This window comes from Rhinoraja longicauda, chromosome 37 (genome assembly GCF_053455715.1).
Source record: "Rhinoraja longicauda isolate Sanriku21f chromosome 37, sRhiLon1.1, whole genome shotgun sequence".
Classification (NCBI taxonomy): domain Eukaryota; kingdom Metazoa; phylum Chordata; class Chondrichthyes; order Rajiformes; family Arhynchobatidae; genus Rhinoraja; species Rhinoraja longicauda.
This window is the reverse complement of record NC_135989.1, coordinates 3,944,411-3,970,370: the sequence shown is the minus strand read 5'-3', so window position 1 is coordinate 3,970,370 and position 25,960 is coordinate 3,944,411. Positions and strand designations below refer to the sequence as shown.

At 48.4% G+C, this 25,960-nt stretch overlaps 1 protein-coding gene across 3 annotated transcripts in view; it reads left to right on the top strand.

Moving 5' to 3' along the window:
- hook2 (hook microtubule-tethering protein 2) overlaps nt 1-25,960 on the top strand; it is a 78,514-nt gene that overhangs the window by 14,332 nt on the left and 38,222 nt on the right. For all 3 annotated transcript variants that reach the window (XM_078429427.1, XM_078429426.1, XM_078429428.1), the window contains 5 exons: nt 6,506-6,556; nt 8,505-8,637; nt 13,468-13,535; nt 18,022-18,084; nt 19,300-19,377. In XM_078429427.1, the coding sequence (XP_078285553.1) occupies nt 6,506-6,556; nt 8,505-8,637; nt 13,468-13,535; nt 18,022-18,084; nt 19,300-19,377 (393 nt within the window). The remainder of the gene's footprint in view (nt 1-6,505; nt 6,557-8,504; nt 8,638-13,467; nt 13,536-18,021; nt 18,085-19,299; nt 19,378-25,960) is intronic.

Here is a 25,960-nt window from a genome sequence, read left to right as displayed (position 1 = left end):
AAATGGCGGGGAGACGGTGGAAGCCAGGGATGGGTCAGCAGGTCATTCCATTCCCATTCGGTTTCCATTTTATATTCATTTTGTTTACGCTTCTGGCACTCCTTGGTGCTTTAGAGACCAGGGAGGGGATGTCTTTAACCAGCCAGGGGTCTATTGGCGTTTCATTATCACCTGACCTCTGTTGTTCCAGAAAAAAAATAGACAATAGGTGCAGGAGGAGGCCATTCGCCCTTTGAGCCAGCACCACCATTCAATGTGATCATGGCTGATCATTCTCAATCAGTACCCCGTTCCTGCCTTCTCCCCATACCCCCTGACTCCGCTATCCTTAAGAGCTCTATCTAGCTCTCTCTTGAATGCATCCAGAGAATTGGCCTCCACTGTCTTCTGAGGCGGAGAATTCCACAGATTCACAACTCTCTGACTGAAAACGTTTTTCCTCATCTCAGTTCTAAATGGCCTACCCCTTATTCTTAAACTGTGGCCCTTTGTTCTGGACTCCCCCAACATTGGGAACATGTTTCCTGCCTCTAACGTGTCCAACCCCTTAATAGTCTTATACGTTTCGATATTCCAGATCGATAATCCAGATAATCCGGATAATCCAGAAAGGTTCCTGAACCAAGGGTGCCAGAAAATTGTTGTTCAACCTGTACAACAAACATGTCTGCTCTCAAAATCACTGTTCTCTCTTGTGATGAGCTTTTTAACTCTTTCGCTGCTGAATTTCAAAAGCTTCCCAGCCCTGTGGCCTGCCACTGGTATCTATATGCTAAAACTCTTGTTTGTTTGTTTGTTCCTGAACTACAGCCAAAATGGTACACGATAGCACGACAATTGTAGGCCCACCTTACTCACCATTGTCCCTTTGGTGCTAGTCGAAGATGTTTCAATGAAATCGGTGTTATATTTTTTTAAGTTATTCACATTTTAACGTTTAAATCTCGGGGGGGAGGAGGGAGGAGAAGGGAGGGGGGAAGGAGGAGGGAAGGAGGAAGGAGGGGGGGGAGGAGAGGGTGCTGCACCAATGCAGAAGAGGTTTGGGCCCAACGGGTCCACTTGGTCTAGTATACTCTACTTTTCAATGTAACTTTATCCTTCCCCTCTCTTGTGGACAGCATAGTGGCGCAGCAGTGCAGCGGGTAGAGTTGTGGCCTCACAGCACCAGAGATCCAGGTTCGATCCTGACCTCGGGTGCTGTCTACAGGATACCGAGTTTGCACATTCTCCCTGTGATCGTGTGTATTTCCATCTATAATCGATAGGCGGAAATTCGATCACTCAAAAACATCTGCAGCTGCTGGCGCCCCTCTCGACTGCGGACAGGACTGACTATCAAACCAGGAGCTGTGTAATTGTGCTTGCCTCCTGTGCAGCTTGTTTGCATTTGTTTCTCTCTCAGGCTGAAGGGACTGGCCGAATGCACAGTGCTGCTCCGTGAAACAAATCAATTTGCAAGTAAATAATCTGACATAAAATTACGCAACCTGATCAATCAGATCTGCCGCCTTCGGCTCAAAGTTTCATTGAACTGCTGAAGGTTAAAGTTCTGCAATAGACAATAGGTGCAGGAGGAGGCCATTCGGCCCTTCAAGCCAGCACCACCATTCAATGTGATCATGGCTGATCATTCACAATCAGTACCCCGTTCCTGCCTTCTCCCCATACCCCCTGACTCCGCTATCCTTAAGAGCTCTATCTAGCTCTCAGTCTGAAGAAAGGTCTTGACCCGAAACGTCACCCATTCCTTCTCTCCCGAGATGCTGCCTGACCTGCTGAGTTACTCCAGCATTTTGTGAATGAATCCATCTAGCTCTCTCTTGAATGCATTCAGAGAATTGGCCTCCACTGCCTTCTGAGGCAGAGAATTCCACAGATTTACAACTCTCTGACTGAAAAGGTTTTTCCTCATCTCCGTTCTAAATGGCCTACCCCTTATTCTTAAACTGTGGCCCCTGGTTCTGGACTCCCCCAACATTGGGAACATGTTTCCTTCCTCTAGCGTGTCCAACCCTTTAATAATCTTATATGTTTCAATAAGATCCCCTCTCATCCTTCTAAATTCCAGTGTATATAAGCTTAGCCGCTCCACTCTTTCAACAAATGACAGTCCCGCCATTCCGGGAATTAACCTAGTAAGATTTAGTTTAGAGATACAGCGCGGAAACAGGACCATTCAGCCCACCGGGTCCGCTCTGACCAGCGATCCCCGCACACTAACACTATCCTACACCCACTAGGGACAATGTTTACATTTACATATTTACAATTACCAATTAACCTACATATCTTTACGTCTTTGGAGTGTGGGAGGAAACCGAAGATCTCGGAGAAAACCCACGCAGGTCACGGGGAGAACGTACAAACTCCGTACAGACGGCGCCCGTAGTCGGGATGGAACCCGGGTGTCCGGCGCTGCATTCGCTGTAAGGCGGCAACTCTACCGCCGCGCCACCCTATAAGATTGATTAATGGTTTGCTCTATTGATTTACTGAGACCTAAATGGGAGATGGCAATGTTTTGTGTGAGAACACAAAGTGCTGGAGTAACTCAGTGGTTCTGGAGGGCAGGGGTAGGTGGGTCGAGACTTTTCTCGAGGCAAAGTTTTCTTTGGCCACATGCTGCAGAACATCATCATTTTATATTAGTGGTGGCTAATGTGACAATGTCTTGACACGCAAAACTTGTACAGGAATCTGGTTTCATTTTAGATTTAGAGATACAGTGCGGAAACAGGCCCTTCGGCCCACCGGGTCCGCGCCGCCCAGCGATCCCCGCACATTAACACTATCCTACACGCACTAGGGACAATTTTTTACATTTGCCCAGCCAATTAACCTACAAACCTGCACGTCTTTAGAGTGTGGGAGGAAACCGAAGATCTCGGACAAAACCCACGCAGGTCACGGGGAGAACGTACAAACTCCGTACAGACGGCGCCCGTAGTCAGGATGGAACCCGAGTCTCCGGCGCTGCATTCACTGTAAGGCGGTAACTCTACCGCTGCGCCGCCGTGCCATCTCATGGTTCAGTGGGGCGGCGCAGTGACGCAGCGGTAGAGCTGCTGCCTTACAGCGCCAGAACCCCAGGTTCGATCCTGACTACGGGCACTGTGGGTACAGCGCTTGTTCGTTCTCCCTCTGACCACATCGGCTTTCTCCGGGTGCTCCGGTTTCCTTCCACACTCCAAACACATACAAAGCTCTGCGGCACGGTGGTGCAGCGGTAGAGTTGCTGCCTTACAGCGAATGCAGCGCCTGAGACTCGGGTTCGATCCTGACTACGGGTGCTGTCTGTACGGAGTTTGTACGTTCTCCCCATGACCTGCGTGGGTTTCTCCGAGATCTTCGGTTTCTTCCCACACTCCAAAGACGTGCAGGTTTGTAGGTTAATTGACTGGGTAAAATGTAAAAATTGTCCCTAGTGGGTGTAGGATAGTGTTAGATTGCGGGGATCGCTGGGCGGCGCGGACCCGGTGTGCCGAAGGGCCTGTTTCCGCGCTGTACCTCTAAATTTAAAAAAAAATCTAAGCTTGTTGATTATTTGGCTTCGGCACAAAATTATAAATTGTCATAGTGCGTAGGTAGGGTAGTGCTAGTGTACGGGGTGATTGCTGGTCGGCGTGATGTTGGTGGGTTGAAGGGCCTGTTTCCGCGCTGTATCTAAATGCACCAGCTGATAATGAAGAGTCTTAGTTGATCATAATCTCAGCTCGGCCAGCTAATCTCACTTGCAACTGCAATAGTTCCTGGTAAAGGGAGGGGCAGTTTGGTTGGGTGCCTAACCTTATTACCTTTACAGAGTGTTAGCACCGTGAAGGTAGGATCGAACTCTGTCCGACATCTGCACAGTATCTTGGGACATGTACAAGAAGCCTTTAGACTGAAGAAGGGTCTCGACCCGAAACGTCACCTATTCCTTCTCTCCCGAGATGCTGCCTGACCTGCTGAGTTACTCCAGCATTTTGTGAATAAATACCTTCGATTTGTACCAGCATCTGCAGTTATTTTCTTATACTACCTTTAGACTGAAGAGATACAGGCCCTTTGGTCCACCAATTCCATGTCGACCAGCGATCACCCTGTACAATAGCACGATCCTATAAATTAGGAACTTTTAGCTTAGAGATACATCATGTAAGCCCTTCGATTTCAACAAGTCCACGCGATCCCTGCACACTAGCACCATCCCACACACTCAGGACAATTTACAAGTTTACCAAAGCCAATTAACCTACAAACCTGCACGTCTTTGGAGTGTGGGAGGAAACCGAAGCAAACCTACGCAGGTCACGGGGAGAAGGTACAATCTCCGTACAGACAGCACCCGTGGTCGGGATGGAACCCGGGTCTCTGGCGCTGTGAGGCAGCAACTCTACCGTCCCAAGCCATTGTGCGTATTGACCTAACCTCAGGGAAACCAAAGGAAGAAGCTTCCTTCATTGTTAAACGGCTAAACCAAGATATCAACTCTGGGGTGCAAGTGTTAGAGTGAAGTGTAATTTGGGGGAGGCAGATCAATACAAGATCAATACAAGATTTATTTTTAATGTCGCTACTGAATTTGCCCTTCCTAAAGCAAGTCCAATGTTTTTTTCCAATCCAAGGGTTTCACAATATGGTATAAATCACATTTAGATGTACGTAATCTATCAGATACACATAATCTGCAGGAAGTCTTGCACATTTGCTTATCACTGTGAATCAAAACTTGTTATTGTTCACTGCCAGCTGGCACATTATCTTTCACCATCCACAGAGAAATTTGAGATAAAATTGATATAAATTTTCATCTTTGTGTTTCAAAATAGCATGGTATCTGATCTCCGAATAGTAGTAAGATGGTGCTTTTCAATATCATATCATATCATATATATACAGCCGGAAACAGGCCTTTTCGGCCCTCCAAGTCCGTGCCGCCCAGTGATCCCCGTACATTAACATTGAACTCGCTGATAGGGAACAGCATAGAATATTGATATGCAGGTTGGTCACAGATTTATAGATGCAGGTCGGGGATTTTTGCTCCTATAATCTCGACGGCAACAGGATCCTCTGTGGGGGGGGGGGGGGGACCCGCGATCAACGGTCGATGAGGGTGGGGGAGGGGAAGACAATGGGGACCTGGCGTGAAGAACAATGGAGGACCTGGTTTGGGGGAGGGGAGGTACTCACGGTTAGAATGAATCCTCTGCCCAGGGGATGGGTCTGTTTGTTTGTTCCGGTGAAGGCGCTGTGCCCACGGCAGCCAGCCAACAGTCGCTTGTCTTTATCTTTTTGTTTTCACTTTTAATTACAAGGTTTTGTGTGTTGCGACTGTTGGCAGACAAATTTCCCTCTGGGGATGAACAAAGTTTGACCGCATCGTATAAGTGGACTAAACTACAGTCCCGCCACCGGTTTTCCAGCACCCTTGGTTCCAGAGCCTTTCTGGATTATCCGTTTTGCCAGACCGTGGGGGTCACGGCCTTCGAGAGGAGCCCAGCGGTTCCGGAACGTTCTGTCGAGGGGCCGAGACACCAAGTCGGCCTCAGAAGTCAGCTATGGGAGCGTATCTGCCGGCTCCGGCCAGGCCAGAGCTCCTGAGCCTCGGCGGCAGGGGGCAAATTCAATCTGCCGATCGCCACGGAAGTCCCGACGTGGTCAAGATCGGCTGCCTCACCCAGCCTGGACACCACATTTTCAGGGGGTGGGGGGGGGGGAGGAGATTTCAAGTGCGCTCTCGTAATTTTATCCAGATGAAAGGAGGTGCCGGATGATCAGTGGTGGGCCTGTATTGCTGATAGGGGTAAGCAAATCTATAAACTAAAACTCTCGTTTGTTTGTTCCTGAACTACAGCCAAAACGGTACACGATAGCGTGACAATTTTAGGCCCACCTTACTCACCGTCGTCCCTTTGGTGCTAATGGAAGAAGTTTCATTGAAATCGGTGTTATATTTTTTAAGTTATTCACATTTTAAAGTTTAAATCTATCTCCTGGGGAGGGGGAGGGAGAAGGGAAGATATGGGGTTGAGGGGGATTGGACAATAGACAATAGACAATAGGTGCAGGAGGACGCCATTCGGCCCTTCGAGCCAGCACCGCCATTCAATGTGATCATGGCTGATCATTCTCAATCAGTACCCCGTTCCTACCTTCTCCCCATACCCCCTGACTCCGCTATCCTTAAGAGCTCTATCTAGCTCTTGTAACACATTGGGTGGGGGGGCAGGAGGAGGGGGGGGGGGGTGGGGAGGGGGTGGGGAGGGGGAGGGGGGAGGAGAGGGTGCTGCACCAATGCAGGAGAGGTTTGGGCCCAACGGGTCCACTTGGTCTAGTTTAAACTAACATGGAGCGGGATCACAACCAAATGCATTTCCAGCTGTCTTTGTTGCAGGTTGGCACGTATTTGCTGTTTCTTTGAGTTAACGATCTGTAACTTTTCTATTCCTAATGATGTTCCTGACTACTGACATCCCTTGTGCTTATGAGAGATACTGACCGTTTAAATCTCTTAATGCAGGTCAGCAACTTGAAGAAAATCCTTCAGAGCATGTTGGAATATTATCATGATGTAAGTACTCCTAAATTATTTATACAATGGCTTGTTTTAACAGTTTTTCGGTGGGGGGGGGGTTGAAGTTTGTATTACTGCACAACTGAGAATTTCAGATACAGTGCTGGAGATCTAGTTTGGTTCATTATTGTCTTGTGTATCGGGGTACTATGAGAAGCTTTAGTTTGCATTCTATCCAGTCAAAGAAAAGACAAAGAATACAATGGGCGCAGCGGTAGAGTTGCTGCCTTACAGCGAATGCAGCGCCGGAGACCCGGGTTCCATCCTGACTACGGGCACCGTCTGTACGGAGTTTGTACGTTCTCCCCGTGACCTGCGTGGGTTTTCTCCGAGACCTTCGGTTTCCTCCCACACTCCAAAGACATACAGGTTTGTAGGTTAATTGGCTTGGTAAATGTAAAAATTGTCCCTAGTGGGTGTAGGATGGTGTTTATGTGCGGGGATCGCTGGGCGGCACGGACCCGGTGGGCTGAAGGGCCTGTTTCCGCGCTGTATCTCTAAACTAAACGAAATTAAAACTAAACCACACATGATTACAATCAAGCCATCCACAGTGTACATGTGTACAATCAAGGATAAAACATCGATTGATACTCTTTTGCAAGATCATGCGAGTTCAAATCAGATTAAAGATAGTTCAAAGATCTCCAATGATGGGAGGTCAGGATTGATCTCCAGCTGATGAGGGGACCGTTCAGTTAGACAATGGACAATAGGTGCAGGAGTAGGCCATTTGGCCCTTCGAGCCAGCACCGCTATTCGTGTTGGCGTAGGGACCCTTTTTCAGACTGTGCCAAGGGGAGAAAGCTGGAAGGGAGAAGGGCCAGGAGAAGAAGGGTCTCCACCCAAAACATCACCCATTCCTTCTCTCCAGAGATGCTGCCTGTCCCGCTGAGTTACTCCAGCGTTTTGTGTCTATCTTCGGTTTAAACCAGCATCTGCAGCTCCTTCCTACACCAGTAATAGGTGGATCCAGGTAAGGGAGGGGGGAGTTTGATAGACACATGGTTGGACAAAGGCCAGAGATGCAAAGACAGAAGATGTGAGCACATGTGACAGCATTTGTTGCGTGCTAACCAGTCAGTGGAAAGATTGCACGATTACAGTCCAGCCATCCACAGTGTACAGATATATGATAAAGGGAACAACATGAATAACGTTTAGTGCAAAGTAAAGCCAGTAATGTCCGATGCTGCCTGACGTGCTGAGTTACTCCAACATTTTGTGTCTAAGTCCGATCAAAGATAGTCTGAGGGTCTCCAATGGGGTAGATAGTAGTTCAGCACTGCTCTCCCATTGTTGATTGAATGGTTCGGTTGCCTGATAACAGCTGGGCAGAAACTGTCCTTAGACAATAGATAATAGACAATAGGTCAGCACCGCCATTCATTGTGATCATGGCTGATCATCCACAATCAGTACCCCGTTCCTGCCTTCTCCCCATACCCCCTGACTCCGCTATCCTTAAGAGCTCAATCTATCTCTCTCTTGAAAGCATTCAGAGAATTGGCCTCCACTGCCTTCTGAGGCAGAGAATTCCACAGATTTACAAATCTCTGTGAAAAGGTTTTTCCTCATCTCCGTTCTAAATGGCCTACCCCTTATTCTTAAACTGTGGCCCCTGGTTCTGGACTCCCCGAACATGTTTCCTGCCTCTAGCGTGTCCAACCTTTTAATAATCTTGAAACTGGAGGTGTGCGTTTTGCCCGATGGGAGAGGGGGGAAGAGGGAGTGGCCGGGGTGAGACTGGTCCTTGATTATGCTGCTGGCCTTGCCGAGGCAGCGTGAGGTGAAGATGGAGTCAAGGGAAGGGAGGTTGGTTTGTGCGATGGTCCAGGCTTGTGTGCACAATTGTATTGCCTTGTGATTGTTTGGTGACGATGCACTGGATTCCCAGAATGGAGAACGTTCCTGTGCTTGAATTTCAAACTGGCTTCCCCTTTAGGTGCTGGGCCACCAGATTTCAGAGTACAATTTGCCGGAGGTCAACCTGATCGGTGAGCACTCGGACGCAGTGGAGCTGGGTCGGCTGCTGCAGCTCGTGCTGGGCTGTGCCGTCAGCTGTGAGAAGAAACAAGGTGAGACACCAGCGCTGTGTTCCAGCTGTAACGTTCACGCGCACCATCACCACAGCGTTTGCCCATTATTAATTTAGCCTCGCGATACAGCGTAGAAACAGGCACTTCCGCCCACCGACCAGCGATCCCCACACAAAAACACTGACCTTGGGCGCAGCGGTAGAGTTGCCGCCTTACAGCGAATGCAGCGTCGGAGACTCAGGTTCCATCCCGACTACGGGCGCTGTCTGTACGGAGTTTGTACGTTCTCCCCGTGACCTGCGTGGGTTTTCTCCGAGATCTTCGGTTTCCTCCCACACTCCAAAGACGTACAGGTTTGTAGGTTAATTGACTGGGTAAATGTAAAAATTGTCCCTAGTGTGTGTAGGATAGTGTTAATGTGCGGGGATCGATGGGTGGCGCGGACCCGGTGGGCCGAAGGGCCTGTTTCCACACTGTATTTCTAAATCTAAATCTAAACCTACACACACTAGGGACAGTTTAGAATTTTCACAGAAGCCAATTAACCTACAAACCTGTACGTTTTTTGAGTGTGGGAGGAAACCGGAGCATCCGGAGAAAACCCACGCACGTCACGGGAGAACGTACAAACTCCGTCGGGATGGAACCCGGGTCTCTGGCACTGTAAGTCGGGATGGAACCCGGGTCTCTGGCACTGTAAGGTAGCAACTCTACCGCCGAGCCACTGTGCCGCCCCTGGCTTCAAGAGAGAGCTAGATAGAGCTCTTAAGGTAGCGGAGTCAGCGGGTATGGGGAGAAGGCAGGAACGGGGTACTGATTGAGAATGATCAGCCATGATCACTTTGAATGGCGGTGCTGGCTCGAAGGGCCGAATGGCCTACTCCTGCACCTATTGCCTATAGCTGTCCTGTCGGGTCTACCACCTGACCATGTGGGTGTGGTGAAAGTCCATATTGGAGAGATGCAGCGCGGATGCAGGCCATTCGGCCCACCGAGTCTGTGCCGACCAGCGATTAGCCCAGACACTAGCACTATCCAACACACACACTAGGAATCATTTACAATAGTACCCAAGCCAATCAACCCACATTGCGACCACGTTTCTCCTAAATGATGCTCCTAAAACTTTGCTTAATTTAGAGATACAGCGTGGATGTAGGCCCTTCGGCCCACCAACCCTGTGCAAACCAACGATCACCCACACAATAGTTATATGTGATCGCAGTTTCGCATCCTACACACTGGGGGGAATTTAGATAAGCTAATTAACCTACAAACCTGCAAGTGTTTGGAGTGTGGGAGGAAACCGGAGCACCCGGTGGAAACCCACATGGTCACAGGGAGAGCATACAAACTCCGCACAGGCAGCACCCGAGGTCGGGATGGAACCAATAGACAATAGGTGCAGGAGTAGGCCATTCGGCCCTTCAAACCAGCACCGACCGCCATTCAATGTGATCCTGGCTGATCATTCTCAATCAGTACCCCGTTCCTGCCTTCTCTCCATATTCCCTGACTCTGCTTTCCTTAAGAGCTCTATCCAGCTCTCTCTTGAATGCATTCAGAGAATTGGCCTCCACTGCCTTCTGAGGCAGAGAATTCCACAGATTTACAAATCTCTGACTGAAAAAGTTTTTCCTCATCTCCGTTCTAAATGGCCTACCCCTTATTCTTAAACTGTGGCCCCTGGTTCTGGACTCCCCCAACATTGGGAACATGTTTCCTGCCTCTAACGTGTCCAACCCCTTAATAATCTTGTATGTTTCGATAAGATCCCCTCTCCTTCTAAATTCCAGCGTATACAAGCCTAGCCGCTCCAGTCTTTCAACATATGACAGTCCCGCCATTCTGGGAATTAACCTCGTGAACCTAGGCTGCACGCCCTCAATAGAAAGAATATCCTTCCTCAAATTTGGAGACCAAAACTGCATACAGTACTCCAGGTGCGGTCTCACTAGGGCCCTGTACAACTGCACACAGTACTCCAGGTGCGGTCTCACTAGGGCCCTGTACAACTGCACACAGTACTCCAGGTGCGGTCTCACTAGGGCCCTGTACAACTGCACACAGTACTCCAGGTGCGGTCTCACTAGGGCCCTGTACAACTGCACAACCTGGTGCTGTAAGGCAGCAACTCTATCGCTGCACCACTGTGCCGCCCTAATTTACTTATTAAAATTAAACACTACCAATTGACTTGTTTGTAGTAAACACTGCTTATTATTGGGTGCCAAGGTTTCTAAATTGGCACTAAGCTTATGAAAAACATCATTATATCAGCACGGATACATTTCATTATCTCTGAAAATACGTGGTGGGATAATAATAGAATTATTTTTTTAACCCTGCATTGGATCATTCTTTTTGAGGTCTTGGATTGTTTGAGGATAATGCACTTCATTCCCAGAATAGCGACCATTTATTTGCTTAGCAACCGAAAATTGCACATGAAATACTCACACTCATACTTTATTAGCCAAGTATGTTTTGCAGCGTACGAGGAATTTGATTTGCCGTACAGTCACACCAATAAAAAGCAACAGGTCACGCAAAATACATTTTAACATGAACATCCACCACAGTGACTCCTCCACATTCCTCACTGTGATGGAAGGCGAAAAACAGTTCAATTTTCTTCCCTTCTTTGTTCTCGTTCGGTTGGGGGCCTCGAGCCTTCCGTTGACGGGATGATTTTAGATTTTTTTAGATTTAGAGATACAGCGCGGAAACAGGCCCTTCGGCCCACCGGGTCCGCAGCCGATCCCCGCACACTAACACTATCCTACGCCCACTAGGGACAATTTTTATATTTACCCAGTCAATTAACCTACATGCCTGTACGTCTTTGGAGTGTGGGAGGAAACCGAAGATCTCGGAGAAAACCCACGCAGGTCACGGGGAGAACGTACACACTCCGTACAGACAGCGCCCGTAGTCAGGATCGAACCTGGGTCTCTGGCGCTGCATTCGCTGTAAGGCAGCAACTCTACCGCTGCACCACCGTGCCGCCCATGATGTGTCATTAATGGCATTTGACATTACTTAAAAATGATATGAAGCTTGCTTAAGGAGATGGGGAAAGGGGTGAGAACATCTTCTGACCGTTGATTCTCAAGGGAGACTCAATTAATCTTGGTCTACAGTTGATAGAGTCATGCAGCATTGAAACAGGCCCTTAGACCCAGCTTGCCCACACCGACCAACATGTCCCATCTCCACTAGTCCCACCTACCTGTGTTTGGCCCATATCCCTCACACCCTGTCCTATCCATGCCTCTTAATTGTTGTGATAGTTCCTGTCTCAACTACCTCCACTGGCAGCTCGTTCCGTACACCCACCACCCTTTGTGTAAAAGAAAGGGTTCCTATTAAATCTTCCCCCCCCCCCCCCCCCCCCTCACCTTAAACCATCGTCCCCTGGTTCTCATTTACCCTATTTGGGGCAAGAGACTTGTTTACCCAATCTATACCTCCCATAATTTTGTACACCTCTATAAGACCACCCTCCATCCATCTGCGCTCAAGGAATAGAGTCCTAGCTTGCTCAACCTCTCACTGTGGCTCAATCCCTCGAGAACACCCTCGTAAATCTTTTCTGCGCCCTTTCCAGCTTGACAACAACTTTCCTGTAACACGGTGCCCAAAACTGAACACAATACTCTAAATGTGGCCTCACCAACGTCTTGTATAACTGCAACATGACCTCCTAACTTCTATACTCAATACCCTGACTGATGAAGTCCAATGGTGCCCAAAGCCTTTTTGCCCACTGTGTCTACATGTGACGCCACTTTCAAGGAACGTTGTTCCAGCACTCCTAGATCTCTCTGCTGTACAACACTCCCCAGAGCCCTACCATTCAATGCATAGGTCCTGCCCATGTTAGACTACCCTAAATGCAAAGCCTCACATTTCTCTGTATTAAATTCCTTCAACCATTCCTCAGCCCACCTGCCCAACCGTTCAAGATCCTGCTGCGATTGTTGCCAAGCCTCTTCACTATCTACAATACCGCCCACTTTAGTGGCAGTGGATTGTCACCGTGTCGTGGTGGAGAAGCTCGTGTGGTCCTGAGATCCTGAGAGCGATGCCGTCTGGAGCCACGCTCCTGGTAGGGTCACCCATGGTGGTATGGTCGAGGGGGAGGTCCCTGACAAAGAGCGATCCAACCAAGACCTCAACGGTGGAACAGGATGGCGGGTGACTTTAGTGGAGCGTCACAACGGCTGGGAAGGCGGATGGATGAAGGCTGCAGCAGAAAAGGGTCCCCGGTCGTCTTGGACTCCACGCCACTGGATCCTGACCCAGATCTGTCAAGGACCGTGTGGTGGCTGTCTGTGCGCCAGTCTCCCCACGTTAAACAAAGGCCCGCACAGGCGTATGGAGAGGACAGTCACACTCGCTTCCAGTGACCGCCGATGATGGGTGTCAGTGCAGTGCTGCAGTTTTGAGTGCTGTATTTTAATCTTTTACCTTTGCCCCAGATCTGTGGGACTCTGCTGCCCGTGAGTGTTTTAGTATCTACAGTTAGCCCCATGGTTTCCTTTTTTTGTTAATGTGCAAAGTCCATTTGCCCCACTTGCCCCTCCCAGGCTACCAGCCCCGGAATGGAATGCTGTGCTTGCATGTGGCATTCCTTGCCTCATCCCAGCTGCTCTGTGCCGTAATTCCCAGAGACACAGAACAATTCGGATACCAGCCGGGTTCAGGATTAGAAAGCTGGCCTTTGCCAGCGACGTCCAGCTCCCCCCGGATCGTCCTGTCCGAAACTTTCCTCGACTGCATTTGAGTGAGCTCGTCGAGACAAGCGTTGTTTTTATAAAGACGACCACAATGTCACCCTATGACCAGACTGCCTGTCTCTTCCAGAATACATCCAGCACATCATGACGCTTGAAGAATCTGTACAGCACGTTGTCATGACAGCCATTCAGGAGGTGAGTAGACAAGGCCGAATTTACATGTTTCTCTGAAGCCAGCCCTCGGTCTGAATAAAAGTGTTCAAATTGCTGGGGTATTTTTTTAATTAGCAGGTCGAGCAAAGTCAGATCCTTTGTCCTCATGTTTTCTAGTCATGTTTTTGTGTGCTCTACTGTTCTAACCTCACTCTAGTAAACCCTCACAATAATGGATCACGAGGAGGGGGAGGGGAAGAATGGTGGCCATTATTGCTGATTGTCCACTATAATAACGTATAAAATTCTTAAGGGGTTGGACGCGCTAGATGCAGGAAACACGTTCCCGATGTTGGGGGAGTCCAGAACCAGGGGCCACAGTTGAAGAATAAGGGATAGGCCGTTTAGAACTGAGATGAGGAAAAACTTATTCACACAGAGAGTTGTGAATGTGTGGAATTCTCTGCCTCAGAAGGCAGTGGAGGCCGATTCACTGGATGAATTTAAAAGAGAGTTAGATAGAGCTCTAGGGGCTAGTGGAATCAAGGGGTATGGGGAGAAGGCAGGCACGGGTTACTGATTGTGGATGATCAGCCATGATCACAATGAATGGCGGTGCTGGCTCGAAGGGTCAAATGGCCTCCTCCTGCACCTATTGTCTGTGTTTCTATGTGTCTAATCAAGTGAGAGGGGTAAAGTTGAACCCAAAGCTAGGTTTGGGGGGAGGTGGGGGTTAAACACGCGTGAATTCACGGGCCAGGGAGCTCGGATACAATACAAGGAAGTATGGGGAAGGGCCCGGTGCTCACACGGCCTTCATGCTGCCTGCTCTCTCCACTCCCGCAACCACGAGCACGTCAGGTGCCGCCAGCTCATAGAAACATAGACAACAGGTGCAGGGGGAGGCCATTTGGCCCTTCCAGCCAGCACCGCCATTCATTGTGATCATGGCTGATCATCCACAATCAGTAACCCGTGCCTGCCTTCTCCCCATATCCCTTGATTCCGCTAGCCCCTAGAGCTCTATCTAACTCCCTTTTAAATTCATCCAGTGATTTGGCCTCCACTGCCCTCTGTGGCAGAGAATTCCACAAACTCACAACTCTCTGGGTGAAAAAGTTTTTTCTCAACTCAGTTTTAAATGGCCTCCCCTTTATTCTTAGACTGTGGCCCCTGGTTCTGGACTCCCCCCAACATTGGGAACATTTTTCCTGCATCTAGCTTGTCCAGTCCTTTTATAATTTTATACGTCTCCTCGGGCAATTGGCAGAAGTGGCACGATGCAACGGAGGCTTGGTGCGCTATAACCCAAATCCGCTTTATAGAGGTCCGTTATTGCACGGGTTTACTGATGGGTAATTGATGGCTCTGATGGGTCCCGACCCCAAACGTCACCTGTCCATGTTCTCCAGAGATGCTGCCTGACCCGCTGAGTTACTCCAATGCATTCGCTTCGCTCCAGTGCGATAGCTTCGCTCAACACCTGCACTCGGTCCACGTTGTCCAATCTGATCTGGCTGAGCACTTCAACTCTCCCTCCCACTCCCAGTCTGACCTTTCTGTCGTGGGCCATTTCTGTCTTTCTGTCATGGGCCATTTCTGCCTTTCTGTCCAGTGCCATAGTGAGGCCCACCGGAAATTGGAGGAACAGCACCTCATATTTCGCCTGGGTAGCTTGCAGCCCAGTGTTATGAACATCGACTTCTCCAACTTTAGATAGTTCCTCTGTCCCTCTCTTCCCAGTTCTCCCTCTATCTTCCTGCCTCCACCTATATCCTTCCTTTGTCCCGCCCCCCTGACATCAGTCTGAAGAAGGGTCGCGACCTGAAACGTCGCCCATTCTTTCTCTCCTGAGATGCTGCCTGACCTGCTGAGTTACTCCAGCATTTTGTGAATAAATACCTTTGATTTGTACCAGCATCTGCAGTTATTTTCTTATACTCCAGTGCTTTGTATCTTTCCTTGATTACCTGTACATCTTGCCTTGTCACCCCGGGAGACAGCCTTGTGTTGTTCCCTGCTTAACCCGTTCAGTGCCACCCCCCGAGTACACTCAGGTCATGGCCAACTTGGCAGTGAACAGGTTAAAGTCTGCTGAGCACTGAAACTTTGCAGTGTAGCTTTCCTTTCCAAGTGGACACAGTAATGCACATTACAATTAAACTAAAAACCCGAGCAAAACACGAAGGAATGATATGCAGGGTATTCATTGTGGAAAGTGGACATTTCTTCTGTCACCACTAAAAAAAGAAAATGTAGACACACAATGCTGGAGTAACTCAGCGGGTCAGGCAGCATCTCTGGAGAACATGGACAGGTGACGTTTCACAGAGTGCTGGAGTAACTCAGCGGGTCAGGCAGCATCTCTGGAGAACATGGATAGGTAACATTTTGGATCAGGACATCTTCAGACTACTTTGGGGGGAGGGGGGAAAGAAGGCAATGTGAAGATTTATGTACCATTTGCTTCAGTGCACCCATTTCATCCATGATTGTGTATGCATGATGAACTGCAGATGCTGGTTTAAAAACCATTGTATTAACCTTGTTACTCTCTCCACCAATTCCCTGAGGAAGGGTCCCGACCCGAAACGTCATAAACATAACTGCAGGAAAAAAACTGCAGATGCTGGTTTAAATCAAAGGTAGACACAAAATGCTGGAGTAACTAAGCGGGTCAGGCAGCATCTCTGGAGAGAAGGAATGGGTGACGTTTCGGGTCTGAAGAAGGGTCTCGACCCAAAACGTCACCCATTCCTTCTCTCCAGAGATGCTGCCTGAGCCGCTGAGTTACTCCAGCGTTTTGTGTCTATAATACAGTGCTGTACAGGGATGGCCTTCACCACACAATGTCGGTGCCGAACATAACACCAAGTTTAACTAACCTTATCTGCCTCCTCTATTCCCAGCATAGATCTGTTGACCTGTACTCCTCTAATCCCAGCATAGCTACATCTTCCGTCCATTCCCTCCACAGATGCTGCCTGCACTGCTGAGTTTCTCCAGGTGTTTTGCCTCTTGATATGTGTGTACTCAATCCCATACTGGAACCACGCAGTCGCCTTTTGTCTCTTATTTCTTCGACCTGATTCAATTAGTTTTCTCTGGGGAAAAGGGCGGTCACGGTGGCGCGGCGGTAGAGTTGCCACCTTACAGCGAATGCAGCGCCGGAGACCCGGGTTCCATCCCGACTACGGGTGCTGTCTGTACGGAGTTTGTACGTTCTCCCCGTGACCTGCGTGTGTTTTCTCCGAGATCTTCGGATTCCTCCCACACTCCAAAGACGTGCAGGTTTGTTGGTTAATTGGCTTGGTAAATGTAAAAATTGTCCCTAGTGTGTGTAGGATAGTGTTAATGTGCGGGGATCGCTGGTCAACGCGGACCCGGTGGGCCGAAGGGCCTGTTTCCGCGCTGTATCTCTAAGCTAAACAAAAACGTTTCAGGTCAGGATCCTTCAGACTCATGAAATGGAAGCCTGATTCGCTGGGGTGCAGTGGTTTAAGTGAATAATAATAATTATATATCCCTTTATTTGTCCCACACCAGGGAGATTTGCAGTGTTACAGCAGCAAAGTGGATAGCAAGATATCATTCATTATAAATAAAAATAAAGATAAGGATAATTGTCATCGTTTACTGTGTTTTCCTTTACTGTTACTGTTGACTCGTCTGCTGGGAGCAGTGCTGGTTGTGCAGTCTCACAGCAGCGGGAAGGAAGGACCTCCTATATCTCTCCTTCACGCACTTGGGGTGAAGGAATCTGTCACTGAAGGAGCTACTCAGTGCAGTGACAGTGTCCTGCATGGGGTGGGAGTCGTTGTCCAGCAGCGATGTTAGCTTTCCCATCATCCTCCTCTCTCCCACCGCCTGCACTGAGTCGAGGGGGCAACCCAGGACAGAGCTGGCCTTCCTGACCAGCTTGTCGAGTCTCTTCCCCTCCGCTGCTGAGATGCTGCTGCTCCAGCAGACCACTCCATAGAAGATGGCTGAAGCCTGCCCCGGTAGAGAACCTTCGTCTTTCTCCAGAGGCAGGGTCAGTACCCATGAAAGGAAACCCCCGCCCCCCTCCACACTCCTTCAAGCCTGCAGTGCCTCTCCACCTCAGGGGTAACTCTGACTGAGCCTGATGCATGTTTGTGAAGCCATACAATCTTGAAGTGTTTGAACTAAAAGCATTCAGTCTACTATTTATAACCCCTCGGATCAGTTTCCAGTTTACATTTTCCTTCTTACTTTCCGCCTTAACGATGTTGGACAGACACAAAGTGCTGGAGTAACTCAGCGGGACAGGCAGCATCTCTGGATAGAAGGAATGGGTGACGTTTCTGAAGAAAGGCCTCGACCTGGAATGTCACCCATTCCTTCTCTCCAGAGATGCTGCCTGCCCCACTGAGTTACTCCAGATTTTTCTGTCGATCTTCGGTGTAAACCAGCATCGACTGTTCCTTCCCACACACTAGCAATAAGTTAGACATCCTGCTATCTGGACTCTTGCAGTTAGTAATCAGATCTTTTTTTTGTCCTCCAGCTTTTGACCAGGGACCCTTGTGAACCAGTGCCTAGTGACAGCTATAACGAAGTGGACTGCCAGGTATTTATAGAATTTGGTCATTGCTAAAAATCCTGTGAGTTACCTCATTAAAATACATCAGTGGTGGTGATGTTATGTGACAGGTTCAGATGACAAATGCCTGCTAAATGAATTCATACAAGATGTTTAATAATGAATCCAAATGTTTTTTATGTGAATTCTCATTGATCCCTGTCAATTGAGTGATCCCATGCAAATTATCAAATTAAATTTACCGTCACCAGTTGGCGGCACGGTGGCGCAACGTTAGAGTTGCTGCCCCACAGCGCCGGAGACCCTGGTTCGATCCTGACTACGGGTGCTGTCTGTACGGAGTTTGTACGTTCTCCCCGTGACCGCGTGGGTTTTCTCCGGGTGCTCTGGTTTCTTCCCACACACACCAAAGACGTGCAGGTTTGTAGGTTTATTGGTTGGCCTCGGTACAAAATTGTAAATTGCCCCTAGTGTGTGGAAAGTGCTGGTGTACGGGGTGATCGCTGGTCGGCGCGGGCTCAGTGGGCCGAAGGACAATAGACAATAGGTGCAGGAGTAGGCCATTCGGCCCTTCGAGCCAGCACCACCATTCAATGTGATCATGGCTGATCATTCTCAATCAGTACCCCGTTCCTGCCTTCTCCCCATACCCCCTGACTCCGCTATCCTTAAGAGCTCTATCTAGCTCTCTCTTGAATGCATTCAGAGAATTGGCCTCCACTGCCTTCTGAGGCAGTGAATTCCACAGATTTACAACTCTCTGACTGAAAAAGTTTTTCCTCATCTCTGTTCTAAATGGCCTACCCCTTATTCTTAAACTGTGGCCCCTGGTTCTGGACTCCCCCAACATTGGGAACATGTTTCCTGCCTCTAACGTGTCCAACCCCTTAATAATCTGATACGTTTCGATAAGATCCCCTCTCATCCTTCTAAATTCCAGTGTATACAAGCCTAGCCGCTCCAGTCTTTCAACATATGACAGTCCCACCATTCCGGGAATTAACCTGGTGAACCTACGCTGCACGCCCTCAATAGCAAGAATATCCTTCCTCAAATTTGGAGACCAAAACTGCACACAGTACTCCAGGTGCGGTCTCACTAGGGCCCTGTACAACTGCAGAAGGACCTCTTTGCTCCTATACTCAACTCATCTTGTTATGAAGGCCAACATTCCTAAGGGATTGTTTCCACACTGTATCTCTGAAGTCTGAAGTAAATCTCTCTGTCTCTTTCTCTGTCCAGCTGAAGAGGTTCAGTTTGTGCGAGGAGGTGGAATCAGGAGATGAGCTCTCTCAGCGCTGCCATGAGCTAGATCTTCAGGTGAGTGCTCGTGAGCCCAACCTCTGTGGTAACGGGTGAACTGGTCTCTATATAAATGAAGGGTGCCAAAAACTGAAAGAAGAGCAATCGAATTGTGACACTTCAACTCCCCCTCCCACTCCCAGTCTGACATTTCTGTCCTGGGCCTCCTCCATTGTCAGAATGAGGCCCAGCCGAAAATTGGAGGAACAGCACCTCATATTTTGCTTGGGCAGCTTACACCCCAGCGGTATGAACATTGACTTCTCTAACTTCAGATAGCCCTTTCTTTCCCTCTCTCTCCATCCCCTCCCAGTTCTCCCACCTGTCTTCCTGACTCCGACCTCATTTTATCTCTGTACTGCCCCCTCCCCTGACATGTATCCAACATCACTGTGCATTGCTTTATTGTTCCATACATCGCCTGGCAAGTGTCACAGTGTAACCTTAATGCAATGTACACCGATCAGCCAAAACATTATGACCTGATGAGCCAAAACATTATGCCCACCTGCCTAATATGCTGTTGGTCCTCCGTGTGCAGCCCCATACGCAGCAGGGTGCGATGCACTGTGTATTGTGACACATTCCTCCCGTGACCACCATTAACATTTTCTGTGACTTGTGCCACAGTCGACCTTCTGTCGGTTCGGACCAGACGGGATAGCCTTCGTTGCCCTCGCGCATCGATGAGCCTTGGCCGCCCAACACCCTGTCTGTCCCCGGTTTGTGGTTTGTCCCTCCTCGGACCACTGTTGGTCGGTACTCACCACTGCTGACCGGGAGCACCCCACAAGCCTTGCCGTTTCAGAGATGCTCTGACCCAGTCGTCTGGCCACAACAATTTGGCCCTTGTCAAAGTCGTTCAGGTCTTTACTCCTGCCCATTTCTCCTGCATCCAACACATCAACTTCAAGAACTGACTGTTCACTTGCTGCCTAATATATTCCGCCCCTTGACAGGTGCCATTGTAACAAGATAATCAATGTTATTCACTTCACCTGTCAGTGGTCACTGTTTTGGCTCATCGGTGTGTATATTTGACAGTCAGTTAGTTTTTGTTTTTATATGGGCGAGTTCTTTTGCGAAGTAGTTTCCACAGTCTGATCAGTTTTCAAGTTGGTTTAAATTCCCAGGCCCATTTCTGATGGAGCTGGTCAGCACACAGACTATCTTTGTCATCATGCCAGCTGTGATATTGTAAAGAGAGATTTATCATTATACAGTTCGTGTGCGAGGACTTTGTTTTAAAAGACAAATAACTTCTTTCTTTTTTCCTGAGCGTTTTGGACATTTTACGGTGTAAAGTTGTAATGTTTGCACGCACAGTCTTAATTTGGTGTGTTCAAGTAAAATACTCTTCTGGACATTGATTTCCTTTTAAATAAAATATTACACCCCAAGTATAATTCGTCAACAATATCTGTTTTGAAAATGAGGTATAAATTCTGATGGAGACACAAGAGATCGCAGATGCTAGAATGTGGAGGAAAAAACAAAGTGCTGGAGGAACACAGCGGTCTGGCACAATGGGCAGACGACATTGTCTATCCATTCCTTCCACAGATGCTTCCTGACCCGCTGAGTTCTTCCGGCACTTTCTGCCTTGCTTATAAATTCTGATATCCACTTTGTGCTTTTGAAATAACTACTGCTATGTTTTGGAATAGGAAAAAAAACTACAGATGCTGGTCTAAATCTTATCGAGATCTTATCAAAACGTATAAGATTATTAAGGGGTTGGACACGTTAGAGGCAGGAAGCATGTTCCCAATGTTGGGGGAGTCCAGAACCAGGGGCCACAGTTTAAGAATAAGGGGTAGGCCATTTAGAACTGAGATGAGGAAAAAAAAATTCAGTCAGAGAGTTGTGAATCTGTGGAATTCTCTGCCTCAGAAGGCAGTGGAGGCCAATTCTCTGAATGCATTCAAGAGAGAGCTGGATAGAGCTCTTAAGGATAGCGGAGTCAGGGGGTATGGGGAGAAGGCAGGAACGGGGTACTGATTGAGAATGATCAGCCATGATCACATTGAATGGCGGTGCTGGCTCGAAGGGCCGAATGGCCTCCTCCTGCACCTATTGTCTATTGTCTAAATCGAAGGTAGACACAAAATGCTGGTGTAACTCAGCGCGTCAGGCAGCATCAGTCTGAAGAAGAGTCTCGACCCGAAATGTCACCCACTACTTCTCTCCCGAGATGCTTGCTGACCCGCTGAGTTACTCTAGCATTTTGTGTCTACCTTCGATTTTGTGTCTAACTGCTATGTTTTCTTGGGATTGCAGAGGTCCAACACAACATGTGTCCGCTACAGTTGTGTTTAGTTTAGTTGAGAGATGAAACACGGAATTAGGCCCTTCGGCCCACCGAGTCCGTGCCGACCGGCGATTCCTGCACACTTACGCTCTCCAACACACACTGGGGGCACTTTTACAATTATACCAAGCCATTTAGCATACAAACCTGTACATCTCTGGAGTGAGGGAGTAAACCAGAGATCCCGGAGAAAACCCACACGGGTCACGGGGAGAACGTACAAACTCTGTCCGGACAGCACCCGTAGTCAGGATTGAACCCGGGTCCCTGACGCTGTGAGGCAGCAACTCTACCGCTGCGCCACCATTTTTGCACTTTTTGAAATTTTATGTACCTTTGTCCACGCTGACCAAGTTGTCATATTGGTCTACTCCCACTTGTTTTCATTTGGCACATAGCCCCCTAAACCCTTCCTATCTTGTCAACGACAATTGCTTCTGAATGAGACGACCAATTCCTCGGAAAGTACTCAGTGAACTCAAAGGTAGACACAAAATGCTGGAGTAACTCAGTGGGTCAGGCAGCATCTCGGGAGAGAAGGAATGGGTGACGTTTCGGGTCGAGGCGTCACCCATTCCTTCTCTCCCGAGACGTTGCCTGACCCGCTGAGTTACTCCAGCATTTTGTGTCTACCTTCGATTGAAACCTGCATCTGTAGTTTCCCTACTCAGTAAACTCAAACCTAGTTTAAAAAACTTATTTGTGTGTCTTCTCTTGCCACTTTATACGCTAATGTGGATTTGTTAAGTTTCCATAATGTGCTTACTGCAGCCCACACCAAACATTTAAAATGATCGTGTGGCTGAGAAACCTGATTTACCTTTTCACTTCCAATCTCTACCCCTTCCTGCCACTGTGTTTACCATTTTCTCTTTTAATACTTCTCTTTAAACTTTGTCCACTTTGATTTAACATCTCTTTCCAGCTTTGATCCCTTGCCTCAACTATTCAGTCATTGAATAGTTGCATACAGCACGGACACAGGCCCTTCGGTCCAACTTCCCAATGCCGACCAAGATGCCCCATCCACTGTAGTGCCACAGCACCGCCCACATTTGGCCCATATCCCTCTAAACCTCTCCTATCCATGTACCTGTCCAAATTCTTTTTAAATGTTGTTGTAGTATCTGCCTCAAAAGGGCGGAGTGGTAGAGTTGCCGCCTTATAGCGAATGCAGCGCAGGTTCCATCCCAACTACGGGCGCCGTCTGTACGGAGTTTGCTCGTTCTCCCCGTGACCTGCGTGGGTTTTCTCCGTGATCTTCGGTTTCCTCCCACACTCCAAAGATGTGCAGGTTTGTAGGTTAATTGGCTTGGTATAAATGTAAGAATTGTCCCTAGTGTGTGTAGGATAGTGTTAGTGTGCGGGGATCGCTGATCGGTGCGGACCCGGTGGGCCGAAGGACCTGTTTCCACACTGTATCTCTAAACTAAACTACCTCCTCTGGCAGCTCGTTCCATACACCCACACACAGTAAATTTTAGATTTTTTTTTAGATTTTAGATTTAGAGATACAGCGCGGAAACAGGCCCTTCGGCCCACCGGGTCCGCGCCGCCCAGCGATCCCCGCACATTAACACTATCCTACACCCACTAGGGACAATTTTTACATTTGCCCAGCCAATTAACCTACATACGTGTATACGTCTTTGGAGTGTGGGAGGAAACCGAAGATCTCGGAGAAAACCCACGCAGGTCACGGGGGGGAACGTACAAACTCCGTACAGACAGCACCCGTAGTCAGGATCGAACCCGAGTCTCAGGCGCTGCATTTGCTGTAAGGCGGCAACTCTACCGCTGCACCACCGTGTCGCCCGTATGAGAGTATCTCTGCAAGTCAGGCAGCATCTCTGGAGGGTCACGACCAGAAATGTCACCAATTAATCCATGTCCACCAAAGACGCTGCCTGACCCGCTGAATAACTCCAGCACTATTTTAGTTTGTAAACCAGCATCTGCAGTTTCTTCTGTCTAATAATTTGTCCAATACATTTACTTCAGAAGGGCTAAGGACTAAATGGCAAAAAAAAAATATTCTGAGATCCTGATTAAGGTAAGTTTAAAAAAAAAGTGATTTTCGAAAACTAAATTTTAACAATGGTTTAAAACAAAGTTTAACAATATCATTTTAAATCTATACCTGGCTGTACAACATATTAATCAACTAGGAATTAAAATCTGCATGTGCAAACTTAACAATGTCATTGCTGTCTCTTTTGGCATGGCTTTTGTGATGTAGAGAATATAATTTACAGTTTATTTTACCGTGATCATAGGGTAGCAGCAACTTAGTCCTTCCCAATAAAGTCCTTAAGCTCACCGTTGACGAAGGAGGGCAGTGATGGTTCTTGACTCTAATAACAACAGAGAGATCTTCTTGTACAGATGCAGTATAATATAGATAAATGTGTGGTTATCCACTTTGGCGGCAAAAACAAGGAGGCAGATTATTATCTCAATAGTGTTAGGTTAGGTAAGGGGGAAGTGCAGCGAGACCTGGGTGTCCTTGTACACCAGTCACTGAAAGGTGGCGTGCAGGTACAGCAGGCAGTGAAGAAAGCTAATGGCATGTTGGCCTTCATAACGAGAAGATTTCAGTAAAGGTGTAAAGAGGTCCTTCTGCAGTTGTGTAGGGCCCTGGTAAGACCACGTCTGGAGTATTGGGTACAGTTTTGGTCTCCTAATTTGAGGAAGGACATCTTTGCAATTGAGGCAGTGCAGCGTAGGTTCACGAGATTGATCCCTGGGATGGCGGGACTGTCATATGAGGAAAGATTGAAAAGACTAGGCTTGTATTCACTGGAGTTTAGAAGGATGAGAGGGGATCTTATAGAAACATATAAAATTATAAAAGGACTGGACAAGCTAGATGCAGGAAACATGTTCCCAATGTTGGGGGAGTCCAGAACCAGGGGCCACAGTCTTAGAATAAAGGGGAGGCCATTTAAAACTGAGGTGAGAAGGAACTTTTTCACCCAGAGAGTTGTGAATTTGTGGAATTCTCTGCTACAGAGGGCAGTGGAGGCCAATTCACTGGATGGATTGTTAGATAGAACTCTGGGGGCTACTGGAATCAAGGGATATGGGGAGAAGGCAGGCACGGGTTATTGATTGTGGGCGATCAGCCATGATCACAATGAATGGCGGTGCTGGCTCGAAGGGCCGAATGGCCTCCTCCTGCACCTATTGTCTATGTTTTCTATGAGTGTGGGGGGAAACCGGAGCACCTGGAGAAAACCCACAGAGTTTACAGAAAGAGAGAATGAACAAACTCCGTACAGACAGCACCCGCAGTCAGGATGGGACCCGGATCTCCGGCGCTGTGAGGCAGCAACTCTACCGCTGCGCCACCGCGCCACCCAGCAAAAATGCTGGCACACTCAGCAGGTCAGGCAATATCTGTCCAAATAAAACATTTCGGGCTGAAGACCCTCCATCAGAACCAGGACCGAGGAAAAAATAAGTCAGCTTAAAGTTGCCGGGAGAGGGTACATGGAATCTAACCTGTCCACAGCAATTACCCTCCTGCTTTGATCACTTTAGGACCATGTACCTCAGTACTATATCGTACACCGAGCAGCCAAAACATTATAACCACTGACAGGCAAAGTGAATAACATGGATTATCTTGTTACAATGGCACCTGTCAAGGGGTGGGATATATTAGGCAGCAAGTGAACAGTCAGTTCGTGAAGTTGATGTGTTGGATGCAGGAGAAATGGGCAGGGGTAAAGACCTGGTCAGCAGTAGTGAGTACCGACCGACAGTGGTCCGAGGAGGGACAAACCGGCGACAGACAGGGTGTTGGGCGCCCAAGGGTCATCGATGCGCGAGGGCAACGAAGGCTATCCCGTCTGGTCCGAACCGACAGAAGGTCGACTGTGGCACAAGTCACAGAAAATGTTAATGGTGGTTACGGGAGGAATGTGTCACAATACACAGTGCATCGCACCCTGCTGCGTATGGGGCTGCACACGGAGGACCAACAGCATATTAGGCAGGTGGGCATAATGTTTTGGCTGATCGGTGTATGTCCTCCCAGCCTGCGCTTCAAAGGTATTTCTACCGAGCTTTCCCCCACTACAGTTGGAATCTGATGATCTCTTACGTATTTTAACTCATTTTCCCAAAAGGAGAGGCCTAGTCTGTGAGACTGAGCCCCAAATCTCTGAGCTTAGACTTTTGAATCTCTGTATTCCTCAACTCGGGAGGAATGCATCTAGATTTTCACATGGAAGATAAGCTTGGGCCGAGATAAGAATGCAGCGCCGGAGACCCGGGTTCCATCCC